Source organism: Micropterus salmoides, unplaced genomic scaffold, assembly GCF_014851395.1.
Source record: "Micropterus salmoides isolate LMB-PRFRI ecotype aquatic unplaced genomic scaffold, ASM1485139v1 Ms_hic_scaffold_6, whole genome shotgun sequence".
Classification (NCBI taxonomy): domain Eukaryota; kingdom Metazoa; phylum Chordata; class Actinopteri; order Centrarchiformes; family Centrarchidae; genus Micropterus; species Micropterus salmoides.
The window spans coordinates 5,873,278-5,894,999 of record NW_024044348.1 but is presented as its reverse complement, the minus strand read 5'-3'; the positions used below and the strand labels follow the sequence as shown (position 1 = coordinate 5,894,999).

At 39.4% G+C, this 21,722-nt stretch overlaps 1 protein-coding gene and 1 long non-coding RNA gene across 4 annotated transcripts in view; one reads left to right on the top strand and one right to left on the bottom strand.

The window, feature by feature from the left end:
- pacsin3 (protein kinase C and casein kinase substrate in neurons 3) overlaps window positions 1-4,838 on the top strand; it is a 42,002-nt gene extending 37,164 nt beyond the window's left edge. For all 3 annotated transcript variants that reach the window (XM_038701970.1, XM_038701969.1, XM_038701971.1), the window contains one exon: window positions 3,177-4,838. In XM_038701970.1, the coding sequence (XP_038557898.1) occupies window positions 3,177-3,292 (116 nt within the window). In that variant the 3' untranslated portion in view covers window positions 3,293-4,838. The remainder of the gene's footprint in view (window positions 1-3,176) is intronic.
- On the bottom strand, window positions 65-20,925 carry LOC119890621. Its single transcript, XR_005442263.1, has 3 exons — window positions 20,816-20,925; window positions 304-394; window positions 65-151 (listed from the first exon to the last, which is right to left on the bottom strand). It is a non-coding gene; the product is annotated as an uncharacterized LOC119890621 (long non-coding RNA).
- Between the last annotated feature and the right edge of the window lie 797 nt (window positions 20,926-21,722).

The window sequence follows — 21,722 nt, the reverse complement described above, 5'->3', positions numbered from 1 at the left end:
TACCTCAGTCTGCATGTCATCACTGCTGTGATCTGTTGAGCCGCTCGCCTTAAAGTTCATGAGTCTTGCATGAATGAGTCCATCTGAGTCACAGACACTTTATCGGCTGCAGCTTCAGTAGATTAACAAAACTTCCTTGTTTGGTTGCCATCTGGGTTTAAATCAAGAAACACAACGTGTGAAACTGAAACAAATTTTATTTCTCTGAACACAGAATGAGACTATTTTTGCTCCATCTCAGTTGTTAAACTTTCTGTGACTTGAATTTGATCATTACTGCAAAGGTTTCTGATGTAAACTCACAGATAACACGAGAAGTGTGCGTTTCTGCTGCGCCTCACTGCATGATGTGTGCAGCTGTGGCAGATGTGAAGTGTGAGCAGCCTGATGAGTTCTGTTTTGGAAATAAAAGCATTTAGAGTTCAGTTTCAAATAAGTGTGAAATCAGAACAGATAGTCAGAGGATTGATGCTTTTATTTTGATGGAATAACTTGCTGTTCTAGTTTGCTCTTAGTTAAAACTGTCTCATCCAAGAACTCTGGTATTTGTTTTGGAAATAAAACCTTTTTTTGGTTTTATGTTCCTGATCTGCTGGATGTTTTGACATATATCAAGGATGCTAATTGGTTGTGTTGTTGGATTATGATTGAATAATTCGATTCCACACTAATATCATTCACTCACCTGTCAGGTAAGTCAAGTAAAGTCACCCTTATTTATAACGGACTCTATACGCAGTTGATCTGAAGTGCTTAAAAGACAAATGCGATGAAAAGAAAAGACATTTAGTTTGTGAAAACACAGAACAAGATCAGAGACTTCAGTTTATCAAGGTAATTTATTGTCTGATGAATTACTGTCATTAGACATATTGTATTCGCTGTATGTAGTATTTACAGTCAAATGGTCTTTATGACAAGAATACATCAACCGTTTCTGTGTGCACTATGTATTCCAATACTTTATCACTCCACTTTATTAAAAAGTTGTCGCCTTTCAGCCCAATTTGCCGTTTTTGAATGAAAAATATGGCACCATCATGATTTTTTTATGTAGTGGAGGAGGAGGGGTCTCGCCTGGGCAGACACATTGCATATAAGGCTTGACCTCGTGGTTGTCATGGTGGTCGTGGTTGCTGTAACTTGAAATGTTGCTGAGCAGTGTAACATGGACAGCAACGTTGAGCTGGTGGTCAGAGCTAACGAGCAGCTACTGTCAAGACTCTGCGTCTGCTGGAAAGACAAGGAGTCTTCTAAAGCTTTGCTGTCACTAGAAGCACATTTTTGCCCCTTGAGAGAGTCGCTGAGTGGGTACTACGCTGTAGCTCAGTCAGCGGTTCTACTATGAAAGGCTCTCCGGTTTGTATGTCTGTGGGGTCACTGTTCGTGAGCCCTAAATATCTTATTGAGCTCTGAACACAGCACAGTTATCAGGGGCCCATGTTTTGTGTTTACTGCTGTGAACATTGTCAACATACGTTTACGTATCTCTAAGTCACAGTTAGGAAGGGGCCAGAGATTTGATAAAGCTCCTTATTGACTCTGATGGCATGGCTCTGATCCTGAAATGTCTAGATGTTGGTACGGGAATACATCGTATAAACCCCCCGACTCAGTGTGAAAACTCCTCTCTGTCAGATTAAATGAGCCATAGCCACTAAATTTAAAAAATAAGAAATCAATCAAGCATTTGATTCCAAGCTACCATGTGGTTTTATCTTTAAAGAGGTGGTATTATGCTTTGTGGCTTTTTCCCCTCTCCTTTATTGAGTTTATATATTTTTTTGTGCATGTACTAGGTTTGCAAAGTGAAAAAGCCCAAAGTCCAGCCCAAAGGGAGTTCCCCTTCGAGGGAACTCGAACTGCGTCGGTTACGACACTATGAGGCGTTCCCATAGTGTCGTAACCGACGCAGTCTCTCGTTCCCCTTCTCGGGGAACCAGGGTTACATACGTAACCCGAGACGTTCCCATCTCCCACAGAAAACTCTGCTCTGAACTGAAAACAGCTTGTTTGTAGTCCAGCCGCTTCCCTTTCATCCCTGTGACGACTACTAGCCAATCAGAAGCCCTTCTCTGCTTCTGACTGGCTAGTAGTCCTTAACTAGGAACTGAGCATGTGCAATTCCCAACAAAGATCATTTAGAGACCAGATGTATCACTCCATAGCTAAAACGAAGCCTTCAACACAGGGTGAAAAGAGGAGCTGCAGCAATGTGCAGTATGACAAAAATATGGTGTTTTTTGAAAATTAAAACATGTAAACCTGTTCTGGCACAACCTCTAAATAACCTGAAAATGAGCATAATACCACCTCTTTAAGTGAACTGAATATGTTTATAGATTCCAAAATCACCTTACAAAGACATATAGAGCTACAAAAATTAATTAATTGGTTGTCTACTATTTAATTACTCTTTTAAAAAAATTCTCTTCCAGCTTCTGAATGTGAATATTTTCTGGTTTCTTTGCTCCTCTGCCAAATTAAATAGACAATCATATTTTTCTTCTTCTATTATTATTATTATTATTATTATTCGGGGAGAGAAATGTTTTCCTGCCCTGGTGGGACAATAAAATAGTTTAATAAAAAATAAACTATTCTGCTGCTGAAAACGGGGTTGCAGTTGAAAGTTTGGTGTTTAGCTAACATTTACAGAAATGCTGATTAATGTGGGTTGTCCTTAATAATAATAAAGGAGCGAGAAACAAATGAAACTGAACGATAAAGTGCCGCAAAACCAAACACTGAGCTAAAAGAGGCTACAAAACTCTGTGTAGCTGCACCGTCGATGATCATTCTCTCAGGACTGCGCTGTGGATGGTGGCTCACTTTTTAGCAAGAGGTAACGTTGCTGTGGCTGTGGTTTGCACAGGGAGATCCGAGGAGCTTTAGTCCGTCCTCTAAGGCGGTTGCGCCTCACGGGAGGTTTGAGGGACACTGAGTTAATGGGACCTGATGGGACCACAGAGGGAGAGACCTTAGTTTGGAAAAGCTTAGCCAAGCTCAGCTCTGCTTAGCCTGAACAAGGACCAGGTCACTGGTCAACGGGGACAGGTGGCCCTCTTCTCCTCCGGTGTTGATTATTTTTATCATGAATGAATTCTTCTTCCCACTTTCAGTGTAAACGCAATGCTTTTAATTTAAACTCTGACTTTCCATCATGTTACTTACAGGCGAGGAGCTTCTGAAACTGGGAGAGGAGGACGAGCAGGGCTGGTGTAAAGGACAGTTAAGCAACGGCCAGGTCGGCCTCTACCCCGCCAACTACGTCCAGGCTGTTGCTTCCTGATGGCCCGCCCTCTCTGGTCACCCAGCCAATGGTACAACTACACTCAAGATGCCAGGACAAGTCACAAGCTACTAGTGCTGACACGTAGACAGTGAAACCAGACAGTTTCTGGTTACTGACTTTAAAACTTGTCAATTTTTTCCCCCCTTTTATCTTGTTTGAGTTACATTTTTGAAAATCAGCCAGTGGAAGAATTCACTTGTTGTGTAAGGCCGTGTATTCAGCCTGAGGTCAATGACGTTGTTGTTTGAAAGAAGCTTTACAGGCATAGAGTCTCCAGAGGTCTGCCAAGATGAACAGACTGAACACTGCAGAGCAACATGGACGTTAAGTGGTGGGACGTCACCCACCTGACGGGACATTTGATCAAACTTTGGATTTTGTTTTTCGCTTGCTGCCGTCATTTTCAGTCACTAGAAGTCAGAAACACAAATCCTGGGTGGAGCTGAGCAGCACTGAGCAATCATGTCATGGCTGACTGACCGAACAGTTAAACACACCCCAAAACATGCTTATTTTTAGCTAGACCAGAAGCACAGACTTTAGTTTGTCCTCATATTACTTTCATACATTAGTCATTAAAAATATAGAGGTTATAGAGAACTTAGGACTTTTTCAGTAGATTTCTTTGATCCAGCATCTAGTGGCCATTATAGGAACTGCAGCTGGAGGCACCTCTTCATAGTCTTCTCTGCTCAGCTTTGTGTGGTTGCTACTTTAATCAAAGAGCTGACAAAAAAGCCCAATGAGAGACTGTCAGTGCCTTAGTCAATGAGGTCAGAAATGTTACAGCACCACCCTTCTGTCTGACCGAGGAATCACAACTGTCTGATGGCCTCCGGTCTGATCCCAGTAGAATCCAGTGGATCTCCTATTACCTGGACTCTGATTGTGCAGTCTGTAACCTTTCCTGCCCCATCCCCCTCTTCATTTAGCTTCGCAACAGGATGCTTTGTTATTTTGTAGGTTTCTAGGTGTGACACTGAATTCACTTTCTTTCCTTTTATTGATTTTATTTTTATTATTTTTTAAATTGTGATAGCTGTATCTTTATATCAAGTCAACTGATTTTGATTATGGATGGTGTAAACTGCTACCTGTTTCTTTTAAGAATAGCATTTTTACAGTCCTTATTTACTGTCTAATTTATTTTCTTCATGAATTTAGCAATCATTCTTCATTTTCAACTGACTAAGGCAGGGAGAGTAAAATTGACTGTTAGATATGGGTGATTTAACCTGTGGAAGGTGGTTTTGTTGCTAGTTTTGTTTTTTTGCTGTGCTGTGATCATGAAACACAAACAGCTCAAACATCTAAAATAAGTGGTAATATTTTGTCTGGGTTTGGGTTTTCATGTCTAAGCTTATGTTTTGTGTGTGAGGGAGCCTCCTCTGTCCTGCTGATCTGAGAGTCGCTACACCTTTGTAGACGTTAAAATAATGAGAGATAATAGAGCTGCTCCTTTTCTTTCCTTTTCTTTCCAAAACTGTAACATAATCCGTACATAAAGTGGGAAGCAATAATAAAGAGCTTTCTGCAGTTCGAAGTTTCTTTTGTCCATATATTGCTTTTACACAGTAGTAATAAATCCTGCAGACATGTCAAGTAAGTACATCATAGAGTTGGGAAGTGTTCGGGCACACCTGGTTCTGGAAGCAAGTTATTTTTCTAGTACTGAAAATCTTTACTCAAGTAAAAGTGAAAACTATCATTTGACAAACCTCAAGTAAAAGTATAAAAGCACTTTGTCAATAAAGTTTTTATGCTACAAATCTCAAATCGCTTTTTGCAATAGTGTTTCATCCGCTGTGCATCATGGGTATTTCTAGGGAATATACTTGTGCTTTTCTTGTTGATTATCTTCAATGAAGCCATTTCTGTTTAACACAATCATTTTACCTTTTTAATCAACATGAAGGTATTGTTAAGATCACTTTAACGTATCGCACTAGCTTGCTGCTTAGCATACCATTGTTGCTCGTAACCAATTCAATGTGATGGCTCCTAAAGCAACTATGAACATAATCTGTACAATGTAAAGGATTATTGTGGCAGTAACAGGGGAGCAGCCTATTGTATTGTTGAATGAAGTAGGGTAAGCCAACATATACAGGTGCTGGTCATATAATTAGAATCAAAAAGTTGATTTATTTCAGTAATTCCATTCAAAAAGTGAAACTTGGATATTATATTCATTCATTACACACAGGCTGATATATTTCAAATGTTTATTTCATTTAATTGTGATGATTAAAACCGACAACTAATGAAAACCCCAAAATCAGTATATCTAAAATTAGAATATTGTGAAAAGGTTCAATATTGAAGACACTAATAATCTAATCAGCTAATTAACTCAAAACACCTGCGAAGGCCTTTAAATGGTCTCTCAATCTAGTTCTGTAGGCTACACAATCATGGGGAAGACTGCTGACTTGACAGCTGTCCAAAAGACGACCATTGACACCTTGCACAAGGAGGGCAAGACACAAAAGGTCATTGCTAAAGAGGCTGGCTGTCTTCAATATTGAACCTTTTCACAATATTCAAATTTTCAGAGATACTGAATTTGGGGTTTTCATTAGTTGTCAGTTTTAATCATCACAATTAAATGAAATAAACATTTGAAATATATCAGCCTGTGTGTAATGAATGAATGAATATAATATCCAAGTTTCACTTTTTGAATGGAATTACTTTAATAAATCAACTTTTTGATTCTAATTATATGACCAGCACCTGTATATGTAGGCTTACCCTACTTCATTCAAGGCTAGCATTGTGACATGTGTTTCAAAGTGTCACAGATATAACATACCTGATGAACTGAAGCTATAAATCGCAAATGTAGTGAAGTAAAAGTTAATAAAGACGCCCAATATGGATTTGAGGCAAGCTAAAAATTAGAGTTTAGAAAACTAAAAACACAAGCAGAAGTTTAAATTTAAATCCCATATTTCCCATATTTGAGAACTAAATGGCACATCCCGTTCACATCCCATTTTTCCAATTGGCCCTTTTCTGTTCAGGGCCAATCGGAGTCAGATAATGGCGGGTCTCTTGGCAGGGAGTCCAGTTGAAACAACGGCGGCGTACTGAATGTATTGTTGAATAAGGTTTTTCATATTTCATCTCCAGTGATTAAACAAAATTGTTATCTGAAATATGAAAGATTTAATTGGATCATCTGAAGAGGCAGATTTGTGGAAACCTTCTTTGACTGACAGAACCACTTTTGCGCATGTGCAGAACGGATCTTGCTGGTGGTACGGATTTGACACTGACATCTCCCTCGCGTCCCCTCTGAAACCAAAGCGGATGCAAAAGTACCGACAAGAGTGGGAGAAATCAAATAACCTACTTGATGCTCGAAGCCAAACTGCACAATTTGTCGGCCAGTGTTCTGAGTGGCGCGCGGTGACCTGTCAGACTGTGACAGCATGCCGAGGCAGCGATGATTTAATAAAACATACTAATTTTCTGATTGATCACAGTGGATTTCATACGCTGCACATTTGTTAATAAACTATGTGTTATGCTTAACCAATCTATAGAATTACATCCTTCAGTACTACAAAATTAACAATCGGTTGAATAAAAACTGAAAAAAATGAATACATAAATATATTTACTGACCAATCATAAAAATGGTGATAGATTAATTTAGAAATTTTTACAATTTATTTTTAGTATTAGTATTTTTTATTTTTACAATTGAACTGCTGTAAAAAGAAAAATAAATCTCATTAAAACATTCTCTGTTGAATGTTAAACGAATGTATAAATCTGTATAAAAACTTAAAAATATTGCAGAAATACCTTAAAATTACATAATTAAAATGAAGGCTGCTGTTTTAATACAGTATTATTTGGTATATTTTTAAGATAATCCAATCCATCTACAAGAACTTTTCTATGTAAAGCAGACAGAAAATGTTGTATAATTACCTTCAGATACCCTAATTTAAAGCCCAATACCAGTATATTAATAGATTTTAACTTTTATTTTATGCCATTATTCAATCGATTTACAGTAAATTCCTGTTAAATATTGGTTTTATCCTGTACAAAAAACAAGATCATGTGATATTAAGTTACAGAAACATCATTTTAACAGTTATTGCTTTATATAAACATTATTTGACAGTAATTACAGACACATCTCCAATAACTTTACAAGCTTTTACCATTAATGTATGCGGGTTTAGTTTATATAAACATTATTTGACAGTAATAACAGACATCTCCAATAACTTTACAAGCTTTTACCATTAATGTATGCGGGTTTAGTTTATATAAACGTTATTTGACAGTAATAACAAGCAACTCTCCAATATTTCTACATATTTTTACCATTTAAATACGGGGGTTACTTTATATAAACATTATTTGACAGTACTTAAAAGCAACTCTCCAATATTTCTACATACTTTTACTATTTAAGTACGGGGGGTCACTTTATATAAACCTTATTTGATAGTAATTATAAGCAACTCTCCAATATTTCTACATTTAATGTATGGGGCTTTACCTTATAAAAACATTTTTAGTACAGTAATTACAAGCAACTTCCCAATATATCTACATACGTTTACCATTAATACATGGGGGGTTACCTTATATAACCAATACTTGACAGTAATTACAAACACATCTCCAATAACTTTACATGCTTTTACCATTATTGTATGAGGGTTTACTTTATATAAACATTGTTTTATAGTAATTAAAGCAACTTTCCAATATGCCAACAAGACATTTACTCATTAATGTATGGGTTCACTTTATATAGACATTAATAGACAGTAATTACAAGCAATTCTCCAATACATGTAAAAATACACGTTTATTTTATGTAAACAATATTTCATAGCAATTACAAGCAACTGTCCAATATATGTACAAACGTTTTACATTACTGCATGGGGTTTACTTTATATAAACACTGTCTGACAGTAATAATAAGCAACTCCGATATATACAGACCTTTCTTGTAAGTGCATGGGACTTACCTTATATGAACATAATTTGACAGTAATAACAAGCAATTCCAATATATCTACAGACCTATCTTATTAGTGCATGGGATTTACTTCATATAAACATTTTTTGACAGTAATTACAAGCAACATTCCAGTTTATGTGCACACGTTCCCTATTAGTATATGGTATTTTGAATACAAAAACCAGAAGGTCTATGTTAAAGCATTTGCATCAACAACTTTTTCACTAAATACATACATGTTTCTGACATTTTACAGCAATGTCCCATCTATTCACAGCAGATCCCCATTTGAGATGTACATTTCCCCTTGAAAGAAAAAATTTTTCATTTTAAAGTTAAGTTATATTCATTTGGTGCACTTTAAAAGCAAAATAAAGAAGCTAGATCTTTGAAGAATTTTACCTTCTTGTTAATAATTTTGGGCCCTACTAAACAATTTGATCATAAAGACACTGCATAGATATAAATGGTGATGAAACAGCAAAAAAGTCAACTAATTTATTTAATGTTTTTCCAGCAACCCTAAATCAAAGATTAATTTGTAAGTCATTTCCCTAACATTTTATTTTACTTTTAATTGGCACATGTACATGTTTTATTATTCCCGTAAATATAATCCTATTAATCTTATTTCCATCCTGTATGCACTAACACCTTATTTTAAAAACTGGACTTTGTTACATGTGTATCCTCGTGCTACATTCACCAAGTCCAACCATACAGTCGGAGTTTGACGCAATTTAAACAAATGGCATGTTGTGCTCCAATAGCGTACAATTAAGATTTCATAGCCTCTCTTTAAGTAAGACTTTCATACTGTAACACTTTGTAAAGTGAAAAAATTACAGAATAAAGTCTCTAACCTTTTAACTGCATTTACCATAAAGGCTCTAATGCGTGTGCACTCCAAATTTCACGGCCAGCTTCATCGCGTTCTTACAAACGAGTGTCAGTGGAAACACCAAATTCAGTTCAAATACTTAGTTAACGTTACCTTAATTACCTCAAACTATGAGACTGTGGCGGGCCACCCAATCTCACTATTTAATGGGAGCAAAAACTGTTTTTTATATTGTATTATAACAAATGGGAAAATTTGGGCAATTTAGGAATTCATACATGTGTTTAAAATGTTAGTGAACATGAACAACTTTCTCCAAAATCCAAAAACTAAAACTCTAATTTGTGATGAATCCATGTATGGTTTGTTCTTTGATTATTTTGTTTCAAAACCAAAATTGGAAAAAAAACACAATAAAAACAAGTCATTATTTGGTTTTTCTGTTTTAAAACCAATACAGAAAACAAAGCACCTGTGTTTTGTTCTATATAGGACTGGTGTTGCATCCCTACTGGTTTTCAAGCTAACTGGCTGCTGTACACGTGCCCCTGTTGTTTGCAACAGCTGTCTGCGTCGGCTTCATCCAAAAGGGAACGATCGCCGACCTTCCACAGTGCACCAGGTCCCTCCAGCGACCTCCTCTCCCTGTCCCTCTCCGTTAAACCTACTATGGGTTGGTTTGCCAGAGGAACCGACGCACTGGACGGTCAGTGGTCGTTCCCTCTGGCTGGATGAAGTCCCATGCTCCTGATTTTACGCATGCGTAATGCGTAATCCATGTGTTACTCCAGCTGCAGGTTCTCCGCAGCGCCGCGCAACTTTCTAAATTCTTCCATCTCACGAAGAAAACAAAGGTCACTTCGAAACAGTCTATAGAGGCTGAACGAAAATTACCCAAACATTTTAATCCGTATATGATTCGTTAATATACAGTTCGCCTAATTAACTAATAACCAGGGCTCGAGGCTAACGGTGACCTGTTTTCCTGGGGACGATAGAAAATATTATTGGGACGAAGAGAAATATTCTGTAGGACGCCTCTAGGACGAAAGGGATTGTTGAGGCCTATGTGTTTATTTATTACGATCAATTAGCAACAAAGGAGTTTAACTGAATTGAAATTAAATTATTTATCATTGAGGTAAAAAGTGCCCCAACAGATAACTTTTCAGTTATGTTTATAAATCATTTTGTTTGAATCAGGCAAAATAAATATTATTATAATCATTTACTATGTCACTAACAACTATAGAGGATAATAAAGTAGAGAAACTCAATCTCATCTTAATTATCAGGCACCGCCACTGCCTAAGTGTATCTGCTGCAGGTTTATTAAGTGTAACACAAAAAGCTCCACTAATCGGACACAATGATCAAAATTAATATTTTTCCGTTTTGGTATTAAAACAACAACAAAAAAAAACGATGTGTTTTTTTGTTTTCTGTTTATCTGATTCAATTCTGAAACAAAATAATAAGAAGAAACAAAACATACACGAATTGTGTATGTCATCTGATATAATGTTTAAAGTTTTTCCAAAAACAATAAATTAAGATTTTATAGACAGTATGAAAGAAACGTTGTGGGGTTTTCCTTTTTCTACAAAATTAGTTTCACATTCATTGTCTATTAACAAGCGGCTCCAGATTTTACACCTGATAACATCACAGTTTGAGTCTTCTCTGGTTTGTGGCTTTGGGAGAGAGTAGCTCACGCTCATAACAGAATATGTTTTCGGTGTTGCACTTTGTAGACGGTCCCTGCGCACTCGTCTCACAGCCGGCTGCACGTAGAGACCAATGTTATTTGTGCCGATCCTAGGAAGACTCTTTTATGTGAAAATGTACTTGTAGCTTGTTGTCTACTTAACTACGATAGTAAAGAGGCGTCGTTTGTGTTTTTAACACGTTTTGCTTACGAGTTATTGATCCTGGAAGCTCGAATCTGTGAATATATTTCCAACTTTACTGAACTCAGTAATAAATGGCACCTTTCTAGTCATCTCTAATTACGAGATCTTTTCTCATAATTACGACATCTTTTCTCATAATTACGACATCAGGATCTCGTAATTATGAGATAAGGCTTCCAATTTTTTTTTCTTTGGTGAATGCAATATGCTTCCGTAGATTTCACCACAACATTTACTTCTTTTCCTTGAGGTCAGCAATTAGATATGGCTCATTTCTCTCAAGGATTTCATATAAGATGTTTTTGCAGGCTTCACCACCTTTCAGGCAACATAGGTAGATTTCTCTCATCTTCGATAAATGCCCAAGAAGTTCTGCTAAGTGAGGGAGGATCTGATGTGGGAGAGATAGCGGCAGCACGGGTGCCTCTGTCTATGTGTGCATGTGTGAGAGAGAGAAAAAGAGAGAAAGCACTCTGTTTATTTATTCTCATAGCTAGGCTAACTAAAGGCTCCTGCAGACTACATGGCTTTCAGCGTCGGCTGCTTCGGGGAATCTCCCTGATCTGTTTGTACAGAACATGAGAAGAAACTTTGGGGTGTTTAGAGCCATCTGTTGGCCTAATTAAGCCAACATTAGATGTTCGAATCTCTTAGATGTTGAGTATCAGCCTAATGAAATTCAGTATTGCTCAAGAATACCATTAACGATCATGTTGGCTTATGATGAAAATGTGGCATTAATAAGGTTTAAGAGTGAAAGTTGAATTCTTTAGTAACAATATTTAATACTTAATTGTTTTGGTTTAATTCTCCATTACTTTCGTTTAGTTTACGGTTGTTGTTCCAAAATACTGTAGTGATGCAGAAAGGTACAGACAAAAGACACCTCCACACAGAGGACATGTCCATAAAAAAATGCTTTTGAAAAATATCTGGGTGTGACAGTTTTTTTTTTTTTTTCCCATGAGAATCATTTAATTAATAAAAACTTTCAGAAGGGTCGAGCTTTCTGATGTTGATTTCTGGTTTACTTCTACTTCATCTAAAACCCCAATTCCAATGAAGTTGGGACGTTGTGTAAAACGTAAATAAAACCAGAATACATTCATTTGCAAATCCTTTTCAACCTATATTCAATTTAATACACTAAAAAGACCAGAAATTTAATGTTCAAAATGATAAACTTATTCACTCACTTTGAATTTGATGCCTGCAACATGTTCCAAAAATGCTGGGAAAGGCGCAACAAAAGGAAATGGGCTCAGGAACACTTCAGGAAACCATTGTCAGTTAACACAGTTCGTCGCTACATCAACAAGTGCAAGTTAAAACTCTACCATGCAAAGTGAAAGCCACATATCAACAACACCCAGAAACGCCACCGGCTTCTCTGGGCCTGAGCTCATCTGAGATGGACACGAAGTGGAAAAGTGTGCTGTGGTCTGACGAGTCCACATTTCAAATTGTTTTAGGAAATTATGGACATCGTGTCCTCCGGGGCAAAGAGGAAAAGGACCATCCGGATTGTTATCAGCGCAAAGTTCAAAATCCAGCATCTGTGATGGTATGGGGGTGTGTTAGTGCCCATGGCATGGGTAACTTGCACATCTGTGAAGGCGCCGTTAATGATGAAAGGTACATACAGGTTTTGGAGCAACATATGCTGACATTTATTTCCGCAAGACAATGCCAAGCCACATTTTGCACGTTACGGCAGCGTGGCTTCATAGTAAAAGAGTGCGGGTACTAGACTGGCCTGCCTGAAGTCCAGACCTGTCTCCCATGGAAAATGTGTGGCGCATTATGAAGCGCAAAATACGACAATGGAGACCCCGGACTGTTGAGCAAATGAAGTAAATACATCAAGTAAGAATGGGAAAGAATTCCACCTACAAAGCTTCAACAATTAGTGTCCTCAGTTCCCAAACGCTTCTTGAGTGTTGTTAAAAGGAAAGGTGATGTAACACAGTAAACATGCTCCTGTCCCAGCTTTTTTGGAACGTGTTGCAGACATAAAATTTAAAGTGAGTGAATATTTGCAAAAAACCATAAAGTTTATCAGTTTGAACATTAAATATCTTGTCTTTTTAATGTATTCAATTGAACATAGGTTGAAAAGGATTTGCAAATCATTGTATTCTGGTTATATTTATGTTTTACACAACGTCCCAACTTCATTGGAATTGGGGTTGTACTGTACCCTGCATTGTTTTGAGGTCATGCGGATTCCACGGAAGAGTGGAGTCTTGATCATCAGCATCATGACCAGAGATGGGTCCAAACTGAACTCCAAAATCTTCAAGAGATGCATGGATGGCAAGGGCAAGATGGGAATCCGACTCTTTACTGAACAACTGGTCCGCATCTTGATTTGACGCAGGAATTAAACAATCGTCTTCAGATCCAAGCCTGTTCGTGGATTGACAGGTGTAATCTGTGTCACTCATCTCAGCAGGGGCTAGTCTTGATTGCCTGCTTGGTTCTCCTGTCTGTTAATAATTAAATGAAAAAAACAAAACATGATTATTACCATATATTTGTTTGTGCATTATCTTATCTAAACAATCATGTTTAGATAAGATTACATGTGATTAAAACACCATACGCCTCCGCAGATGTTTTAGATATGCATTTTCAGTTAATGTGGAATTTAATTTAAAACCGTTTACCCATTTCCATCAGCATATCTGCAGTTTACATATAAGATACATTGACCTTTGTTGTAGCTAACCGCATAGCTGAACAAACAAACAAAGGACTGGTGTCAATCCTGTTTTATTTAAAAGTTCAATCTGCATGTCATCATCCACACTCCTTTGCAGACTATGCTACCATCCATCCATCTTCATCCGCTTATCCGGGATCGGGTCGCGGTAGACTATGCTACATTGGTGGCAAGTGGTTTCTATGTTGAGGTGTGGTGTTAGAGACATGGGGCAGAAATAGTTTTTACATCTTTTGCAACTCAACTATCATCCCTGATTGAGCATGTAGTTTTGCACAGGCTTCCTGTTTCAAACAGAATTGAGTTTAGACAGCAGATTTACTTTCACAAAGGAGGACAGCAGTGAATGTACAGTATATAGACAAAATAAGACCATGGGTTAGAAAACTGAGGTGGACCTTACTAAAATAGGCTACCCTTGGAAAACAATCCAAATTCATTAAAAGCATTGCTTTTCACATCACATATCATTTCATCATGAGACAGGTGTAAAAACTACACTAACAAACCTCACTGCCCATAAACAGAGTGGTTATTATGTCTACTCTTGTTTTTAAGGTATGGTATAAGCATTTATGCATGAACTAATAACTTGATAATTTTCATATTCTCTGCTTATCCCAAAATAATGTAGGAATTGATAAGAAAACATTAAATCTGCCAACAGTGTGTCACACTATATCTTCTCCTGTATTGTAAGCATGTAGGCTTCACTTTATATAGCCTAGCCTACACACTGCAGCCATAAATACAAAATGCACAGAATCATGTTATGCTGGCCGTCCACATCCACTAGAAAGCTCTGCAGTCTTTTGGGACTCAAGTGTCTGCAAGGAAGAAGAGATCAAGCTTACCTGACATGCTGTTCAAATCCAGCTGTGACGAGTTCACCCCTGATATCACTGTTGATGAAAACGATGAAACCTACAGGTTCCAGTGCTCCTGCCCAGGCCTGTACCAGTGCAGTGTGACAGGCCTGCTGGAGGGAGAAGGGGACGTGGTTTACAGGATTGTCCCCTGGAACAGGAGGCTACTGGCCCGACACCACAAGCAGCCTGTTTGACATCAGATGTCTGCAGCAGACTGTGTGTCAGCTTCATCTCCCACACTGTGAGATCCGCTCCACAGGTGGATGTGAGTTCATGTCAGTTGCTCATGTGAACGATGAGGGCGAGGACGATCGAGTTTATCGGCCCTCAGAAGATCACAGAAACTCACACTGTTCACAGGGTTTTCTGGTTTTGGTAATGTCAAGGATGAAGACTCACTGCCTGACCCGGTCTGAGCGCTGGTTCTGCTGTTGGACCACAAGCTGGTCAGAACCACTTCTACCAATAGCAGAGGGCACCCTTTGCCACCAGCAAGGGGTTGCCTGTTTTACAAAGGGACATCTCTAACGGGAGTCAATTTACTAAAACCTATTTCAGATAACTTATAATAAGACTAAGACACAAAACGCTTGACAAGACAACATGCATCAGAAATGTATAAACTTAAAACTTCTGCCCCGGGCCTGATGACAAGACCGCCCTTGTGGGGAGCAGACATGGAATCTCCCGTAGATCAGGAAGCGCCACAGATACACTCCGTTCAGCTTCTGGCCCCGGCTGCGGACACCCCGGTTGGATTGGCGTGTCGCCGTAGAAGGGTGTGCGGCCTCACGCAGCTTCCGTCCGTGAAGCACAGGTACAGGCACTTACTAGATCACGATCCCTCTCTACCTAAAGGAGACGCGTGCCTCCCTCCTAACACAGGAACAGACCTGCTATCTTTCCTGTGGTAAAATACCATAAAATCTCTGTGGTATTTGTACCTCATGTTCCTGTGGTACTATACCACACGTTCCTGTAGTAACTTCTTTTGGTTTCAGTTGTATTAGCAGAACAATAAAGTCTTAAACTGAAAAGATATGTTTGCATCTGCCCAGCTCGTTCATATCTGTGACAATTGCCCGTCTCTTTTTAACACAAAGGAGACCAGAGCTCTCCTGCGTAACTGCGCGCGCACAGCCTGGAAGACTGTTTTTGGTTAATGAAGCAAAATGCAGAAAACAGACTAGATAAGTTAAAAAAAGGAATGTGAAAAGTTGCCAAAAACCTTTTTTATTTTACTCATTTGCAGCTTACAGGCTACAATCCACTCCTGCTTGCCTGTAATATTTTCTCACTCAACTTTTCAGCAACACCTTCGCATTGGGTGGCATGTTTTTTTCCACATTTCATACTTTTTAATGTTAAGATGAAACCATCTTAATGTCTCGTGGCTGCTGTTTACATTCAACCCCGACGCAAAATTTAAAAAATGCACAGCGGAATGTTTGGGGTGGATACGTGCAACCATGGCTAAATAACTAGATTGTTTTTTTTTTAAATGTTGTTTTATTTTATATGTTACAATATTTTAATACACATTTAATTATTATATGTTAAGTTCTGTACATGTAGAATGAAGGGGCAACAAACTTTATTTTTGTTTTAATAGAATGATAAATAAAGTATCATAAACCTTACTAGTCATTCACAAAATTTCGCACCTTTAGCATTTTTTAAAACTAAATGACTGAAACACACCTGACATCACACCTGCTGTCATTTACTGGTAAAACCTATGATGTAATTGTCCTTTGATGTGTGCCATCAAAAGACAATTGCATCATATAGGCCTATATAAAGGCATTGAAAGCCCGCTGGAGCTCATTTCAGCGCAGACTCCTCTCCGAGCTACACAGAAAGATCCACTCAAGAATCAACATAACAAACTTATTTCTCACCTTTGTGAAGAAAATATTTGAAAAACTTGACAACAATATTTGAATATAGGGAAAAAAAATTAACAGCAAACATATTAATTAAACAACCAATTTCTGCCGACATGCCGATCTTAATGTTGGGTCTGGTTGTGGTTCCTTGGGTCACGACAGCAGCTGGTCGTCTCATCAGATATGCACTGGGACATGATAGTGCCAGTTCACCCGGGGTTGACCAAGCAGAACCTGTGGTCCATGAATCACCGACAGACATGGTTCCACCTCCAGTCGAGACAGAACTCAGAGACAGAAGCTTCAGAAATCTCAGGTTACTCTACCAGAATAACGGCAGCACCTCAGACTTAGATTGTCTGAGTAAGGAAACCCCAGGGCAGAACAACCCATCTATTATTAACAGATCTCAGCCGGTCAGCGAGAGGCTGAAGCTTTCTCCCCACTCTGCCTGCACATCAGCAGAACCTGTGGTCCATCAAACACCAACAGACATGGTTCCACGTTTAGTCCAGACAGAGCTGGTCCATCAAACACCCACAGACATGGTTCCACGTCCAGTCCAGACAGAGCTGGTCCATCAAACACCCACAGACATGGTTCCACCTCCAGTCGAGACAGAACTCAGAGACAGAAGCTTCAGAAATCTCAGGTTACTCTACCAGAATAACGGCAGCACCTCAGACTTAGATTGTCTGAGTAAGGAAACCCCAGGGCAGAACAACCCATCTATTATTAACAGATCTCAGCCGGTCAGCGAGAGGCTGAAGCTTTCTCCCCACTCTGCCTGCACATCAGCAGAACCTGTGGTCCATCAAACACCGACAGACATGGTTCCACGTTTAGTCCAGACAGAGCTGGTCCATCAAACACCCACAGACGTGGTTCTACGTCCAGTCCAGACAGAGCCGGTCCATCAAACACCGACAGACATGGTTCCACGTTTAGTCCAGACAGAGCTGGTCCATCAAACACCCACAGACGTGGTTCCACGTCCAGTCGAGACAGAGCCGGTCCATCAAACACCCACAGACATGGTTCCACGTTTAGTCCAGACAGAGCTGGTCCATCAAACACCCACAGACGTGGTTCCACGTCCAGTCCAGACAGAGCCGGTCCATCAAACACCGACAGACATGGTTCCACGTCCGGTCCGGACAGAAGTCAGAGGCAGAAGCCGTACAGAGAAACATGACGTAGAGACACAACACCCTGCAGGCAGAGGGTCAGAGAAAATCACCAAGAAACATTCCAGAGCTCGAGATAAAATTGCAGCCATATTTTCTAGGGCTCAAGCTAAAATTGCAGCTTTAAATATGCAATTTGTTTTTCAAGGATCAGAGAAATAATGGCTGCTTTTTGTTCTGCCTTTGAGGCAAAAACTGCTCACTCAATTGGAGAAAACATTCTTAACTGTAAATTGATGCAATTGCTGCTGTTGTTCCTGCCACCAGAACGAGAATGTCAGTTTTTTCAAGGATCAGACGGAGAACTGCTGCTGGTTCTTCGAAAACCAGAGCAGAAAATTCTGCAGATTTTTCCGCTGTCACAGCGACATCTCTGGGTGGATCTTTCAACACCAGAGACAGAATTGTGGCTGAGATAATGGCAGCCACTCCATAGGCTTTGACTTTCTGGGTAATGAAAGTCAGCAACAGAAACAAGGGCATAATAGCACTACTTTGATTCACAAGAGTCCTTCTCACAGCGAGATGCTAACACTATCTCCCCTCTCTCTCTACATTTCTCTATATGGATGCCCTGATATCTCTTGCAGTGAAAGATCATCTGTACCACTGGTTGTTTAGTGCTCCTGGCATTTGTAACGACAGTCGTCATGGTCGTTAGAGCGACCATTTGTAGCATCTTCAGCCAATAGTGAAAATTTGTTAACATTCCTGGGTGATGAAAGGACAGCATTTTAAATGGGGGATATGTGGTGTCGCAGAGCCCCTCTTAACCTGGGTGTAAATGGATTAATTGACACCTGTTTCAAACCATCCACTTTGTCTGTTTAAGAGTTGCACATTTTAGACAGAGGATGGATGGTTTGCTCTTGTTTCTGTTGCTGAGTTTCATTACCCAGAGAGTCCAAGTCTGTGGAGAGGCCGCCATCATCCTGACACAGCAACCCGAGGTTACTGCAGCCCCTGTGTTCCTAGACGCTCCAGCCACCAGACCCTAAACAACTCCTCTATCCTCGACCCCTTCATCCCTCTATCCTCAACCCCTTCATCCCTGTCCCCTTCATCCCTCTATCCTCAACCCCTTCATCCCTCTCCCCCTCATCCCTCTATCCTCAACCCCTTCATCCCTCTCCCCCTCAACCCTCTATCCTCGACCCGTTCACCCCTCTCCCTTCATCCCTCTATCCTCGACCCCTTTATCCCTCTCCCCCTCATCCCTCCATCATAAATACTCCTTATCATCAAAATAAAATACCTTTTCATACCTCACCTTGGCGTGGTCTTTGTTAGTGAATGACAGCCTATCCACAGATTTGAACTGTGATGTGATGTCCCTTTAACTCTGAGAGTCTGGGGCCTGTGTACAGTGTGTATCTCTGTTTGTGCTTCTGCAGGCAATCAAGGAGATTGGGAGCACCTGGCCAGTGCACCCAACCTATGTGGCCACTGCTCCATCACCACACCACACAATAAAGATCACTCAATGTTGTCTTGCTATCTGGGAAATATCCAGTATTGAAGAAGAATACTATTAAAGGTCATGTTGGCTGCTGATAAAATGTGGTAATAGAAAGGTTCAAGACTGGAAGCTGAATTCTTAAAGAACAAGGTTTAAAGGGGCTATATGTAGTTTTTTAAAATGAAATGAATCACTTTTTTATGCCTATTTGTGAACAGGTTGTAACCCCATATAAAAATGCAGCCTGTATGCTGCTTCCTATATGAAGAAATCAGGTCAGATTTTCCCTGAAATCCATTGGTTTATCTAGGCTATGAAGTTCATGCGGGCTCCTGAGCCTCTTGCCTACTGATTCTGAACTGTACACACAGTGACATCACTGCAGCTAATGAAACAGAGTCCGCTAAACCATAGATTTATTTACTGCTGAATTGTGACCGCCCCTACTAACATTTCCCACACTTATTATTATATGAATGCGCTACTAATTTTCACTTGCACACAGTCAACACTCAACGCTTGGCTCCCTTCCTCTCCTCATTCTTCAAAGAACGCGACATGTGCTGTTATGGTAGCGTAACTCCGAATCGGGAGGTGCGTAGCGAGTGTTTGATTGCGGCAGAAAATGACGGTGAATGCAAGCGGAGGAAAATATTCTGTCAGTAAATGTGCTGTGTCAGTTACAGCGTGTCAGCTTCTCAAGACCAAGAAAAGTCTGTTTGTTGTTTCCCCACCTGCTGGAAAAGTGAAGCCTGTCTTATACAGTAAGCTACATCTTTTGGCTGCTATGTAACTTAACATTAGCTCAATTTATAGAAAATAACTGGTAGTTGTATATTAGTAACTTCTACCTTCAGCCTTTGTCCAATGTTGAGAACATCAGGTAAAAACTTAGACTAAACTGGTGTAGCCTACAGCTGTGTCCTGTAGCCTACAGACAGGTAGGCTCCATCCTACATTACTTTTCAGTTTTCAGATGAGTCTGAAAAAGTGGTTGTTAGGAAAAGAAAGGACGGAGGTGATTGGGCGACCTGATATTAGTAAAGCAAATAAGTGATGCATACAAGTTCTTTTTAGCTAATGAGGAGACGTTTCTTTTTGGATTTGGATGCAAATAAAATGCACCTCAGAAGGGAGGTGGTTTCTCATGTCTATACAGATAAATGTCAATATATATGTATATGTATATATGTCAATATAAAACCCCAAAACAACATGTCTCAGCAGCATTGCTCCTGTGTCCATGAGCACGTGATGCACATTAGAATAGCTTAAAATTTCATTGTTTTCCCATAGGTTTAATGTGAGCTTTAGATTAATGTTTTGGTGGTGTTTGTGGTATGGTCGGGGGTGGGGGGAAATGTTACGTTTTCCAATGACAAATATGTTATTTCACATCATACTGGGCCATTATCACCATATCTCTGAACAAATAGACACCCAAAGATCAGTCTACTGGAGGAACTACAACCAGTAGATTTAGTTTATAGTATATGCCTTTTGTGTCTTCATTTCACAGCTTTTGACATTTATCTGTATAGACATTAATATAAAATATAGTCAACATGAGAACCTCCTCCCTTCTGAGGTGCATTTTATTTGCACATTAACATCTAAAAAGAAACAAACACTCACGGAGAAGTTGTCGAAATGGTCCAATCTGTCCAGACCTCAGCGGAGTCTCCTGTCTGGGTCCCAAATCATTATTTCCACTCGTGATTCATTCGTGATGAGTCTGGTTCTCTGTTCAGAAAGAATAACTGACTTAAGTCATCTGAGATAACGTTAGCTAAAATTGAGACATGTGTCTTACAAGGTAACGTTAGTACGCGGCATGACACCGGTAACGTTAACAGTAACGTTAACAGTAACAGTAACGTTTACCTTATAAGCAGCGGAGCTTTTAACGTTTCTTTAAATAATATTAGTATCAAGCTATCTGGCTAAACGTGCTACAGCTAACGTTAGCATTCTTAACAGTCACATTAACTAACTTAACTTATAGCTGTCACTTAAATATGTCTTTGTCACTGCAGGTCACAATCTGCCACAGCCTTTTATTTGTTAGCAAGAGGAACTAACTTAACATTAGGCCCGTTAACGTTTCATCATGTAACTTAACAAATAACTAATGAAACTTGCAACGTTAACTTAACTTACCGGTATGAAATGTTACGATGAACGCATGATTCACACTGAAGGATAACGTAAAAACGTTTTATTAAGGTTACGTTAGCTAACTTATCGTTAATGCCAGACGGAGTCTGATACATTAAAAAGGACAAATAAAACGTAACGTTTTCCAAGCTGCCGCCCTTAAGTGTTAGCTTAACTTGATATCTTGGGAGGAAACTTCATATGAAGAAAAACAAAATTACTTTACCTTCAGTGAACGCTGAACGTCCTGCAGGACGTTACCCGGACTGTCTGCTTCCAAACGAGCTTGACGTTTTGACGTATCTTCTCCGACGAAGTAAAATATTGTCATTGGTCGAACTCGCCTCTGCGCAGTATGAATCATCCAATGAGTGTACAGCATTCA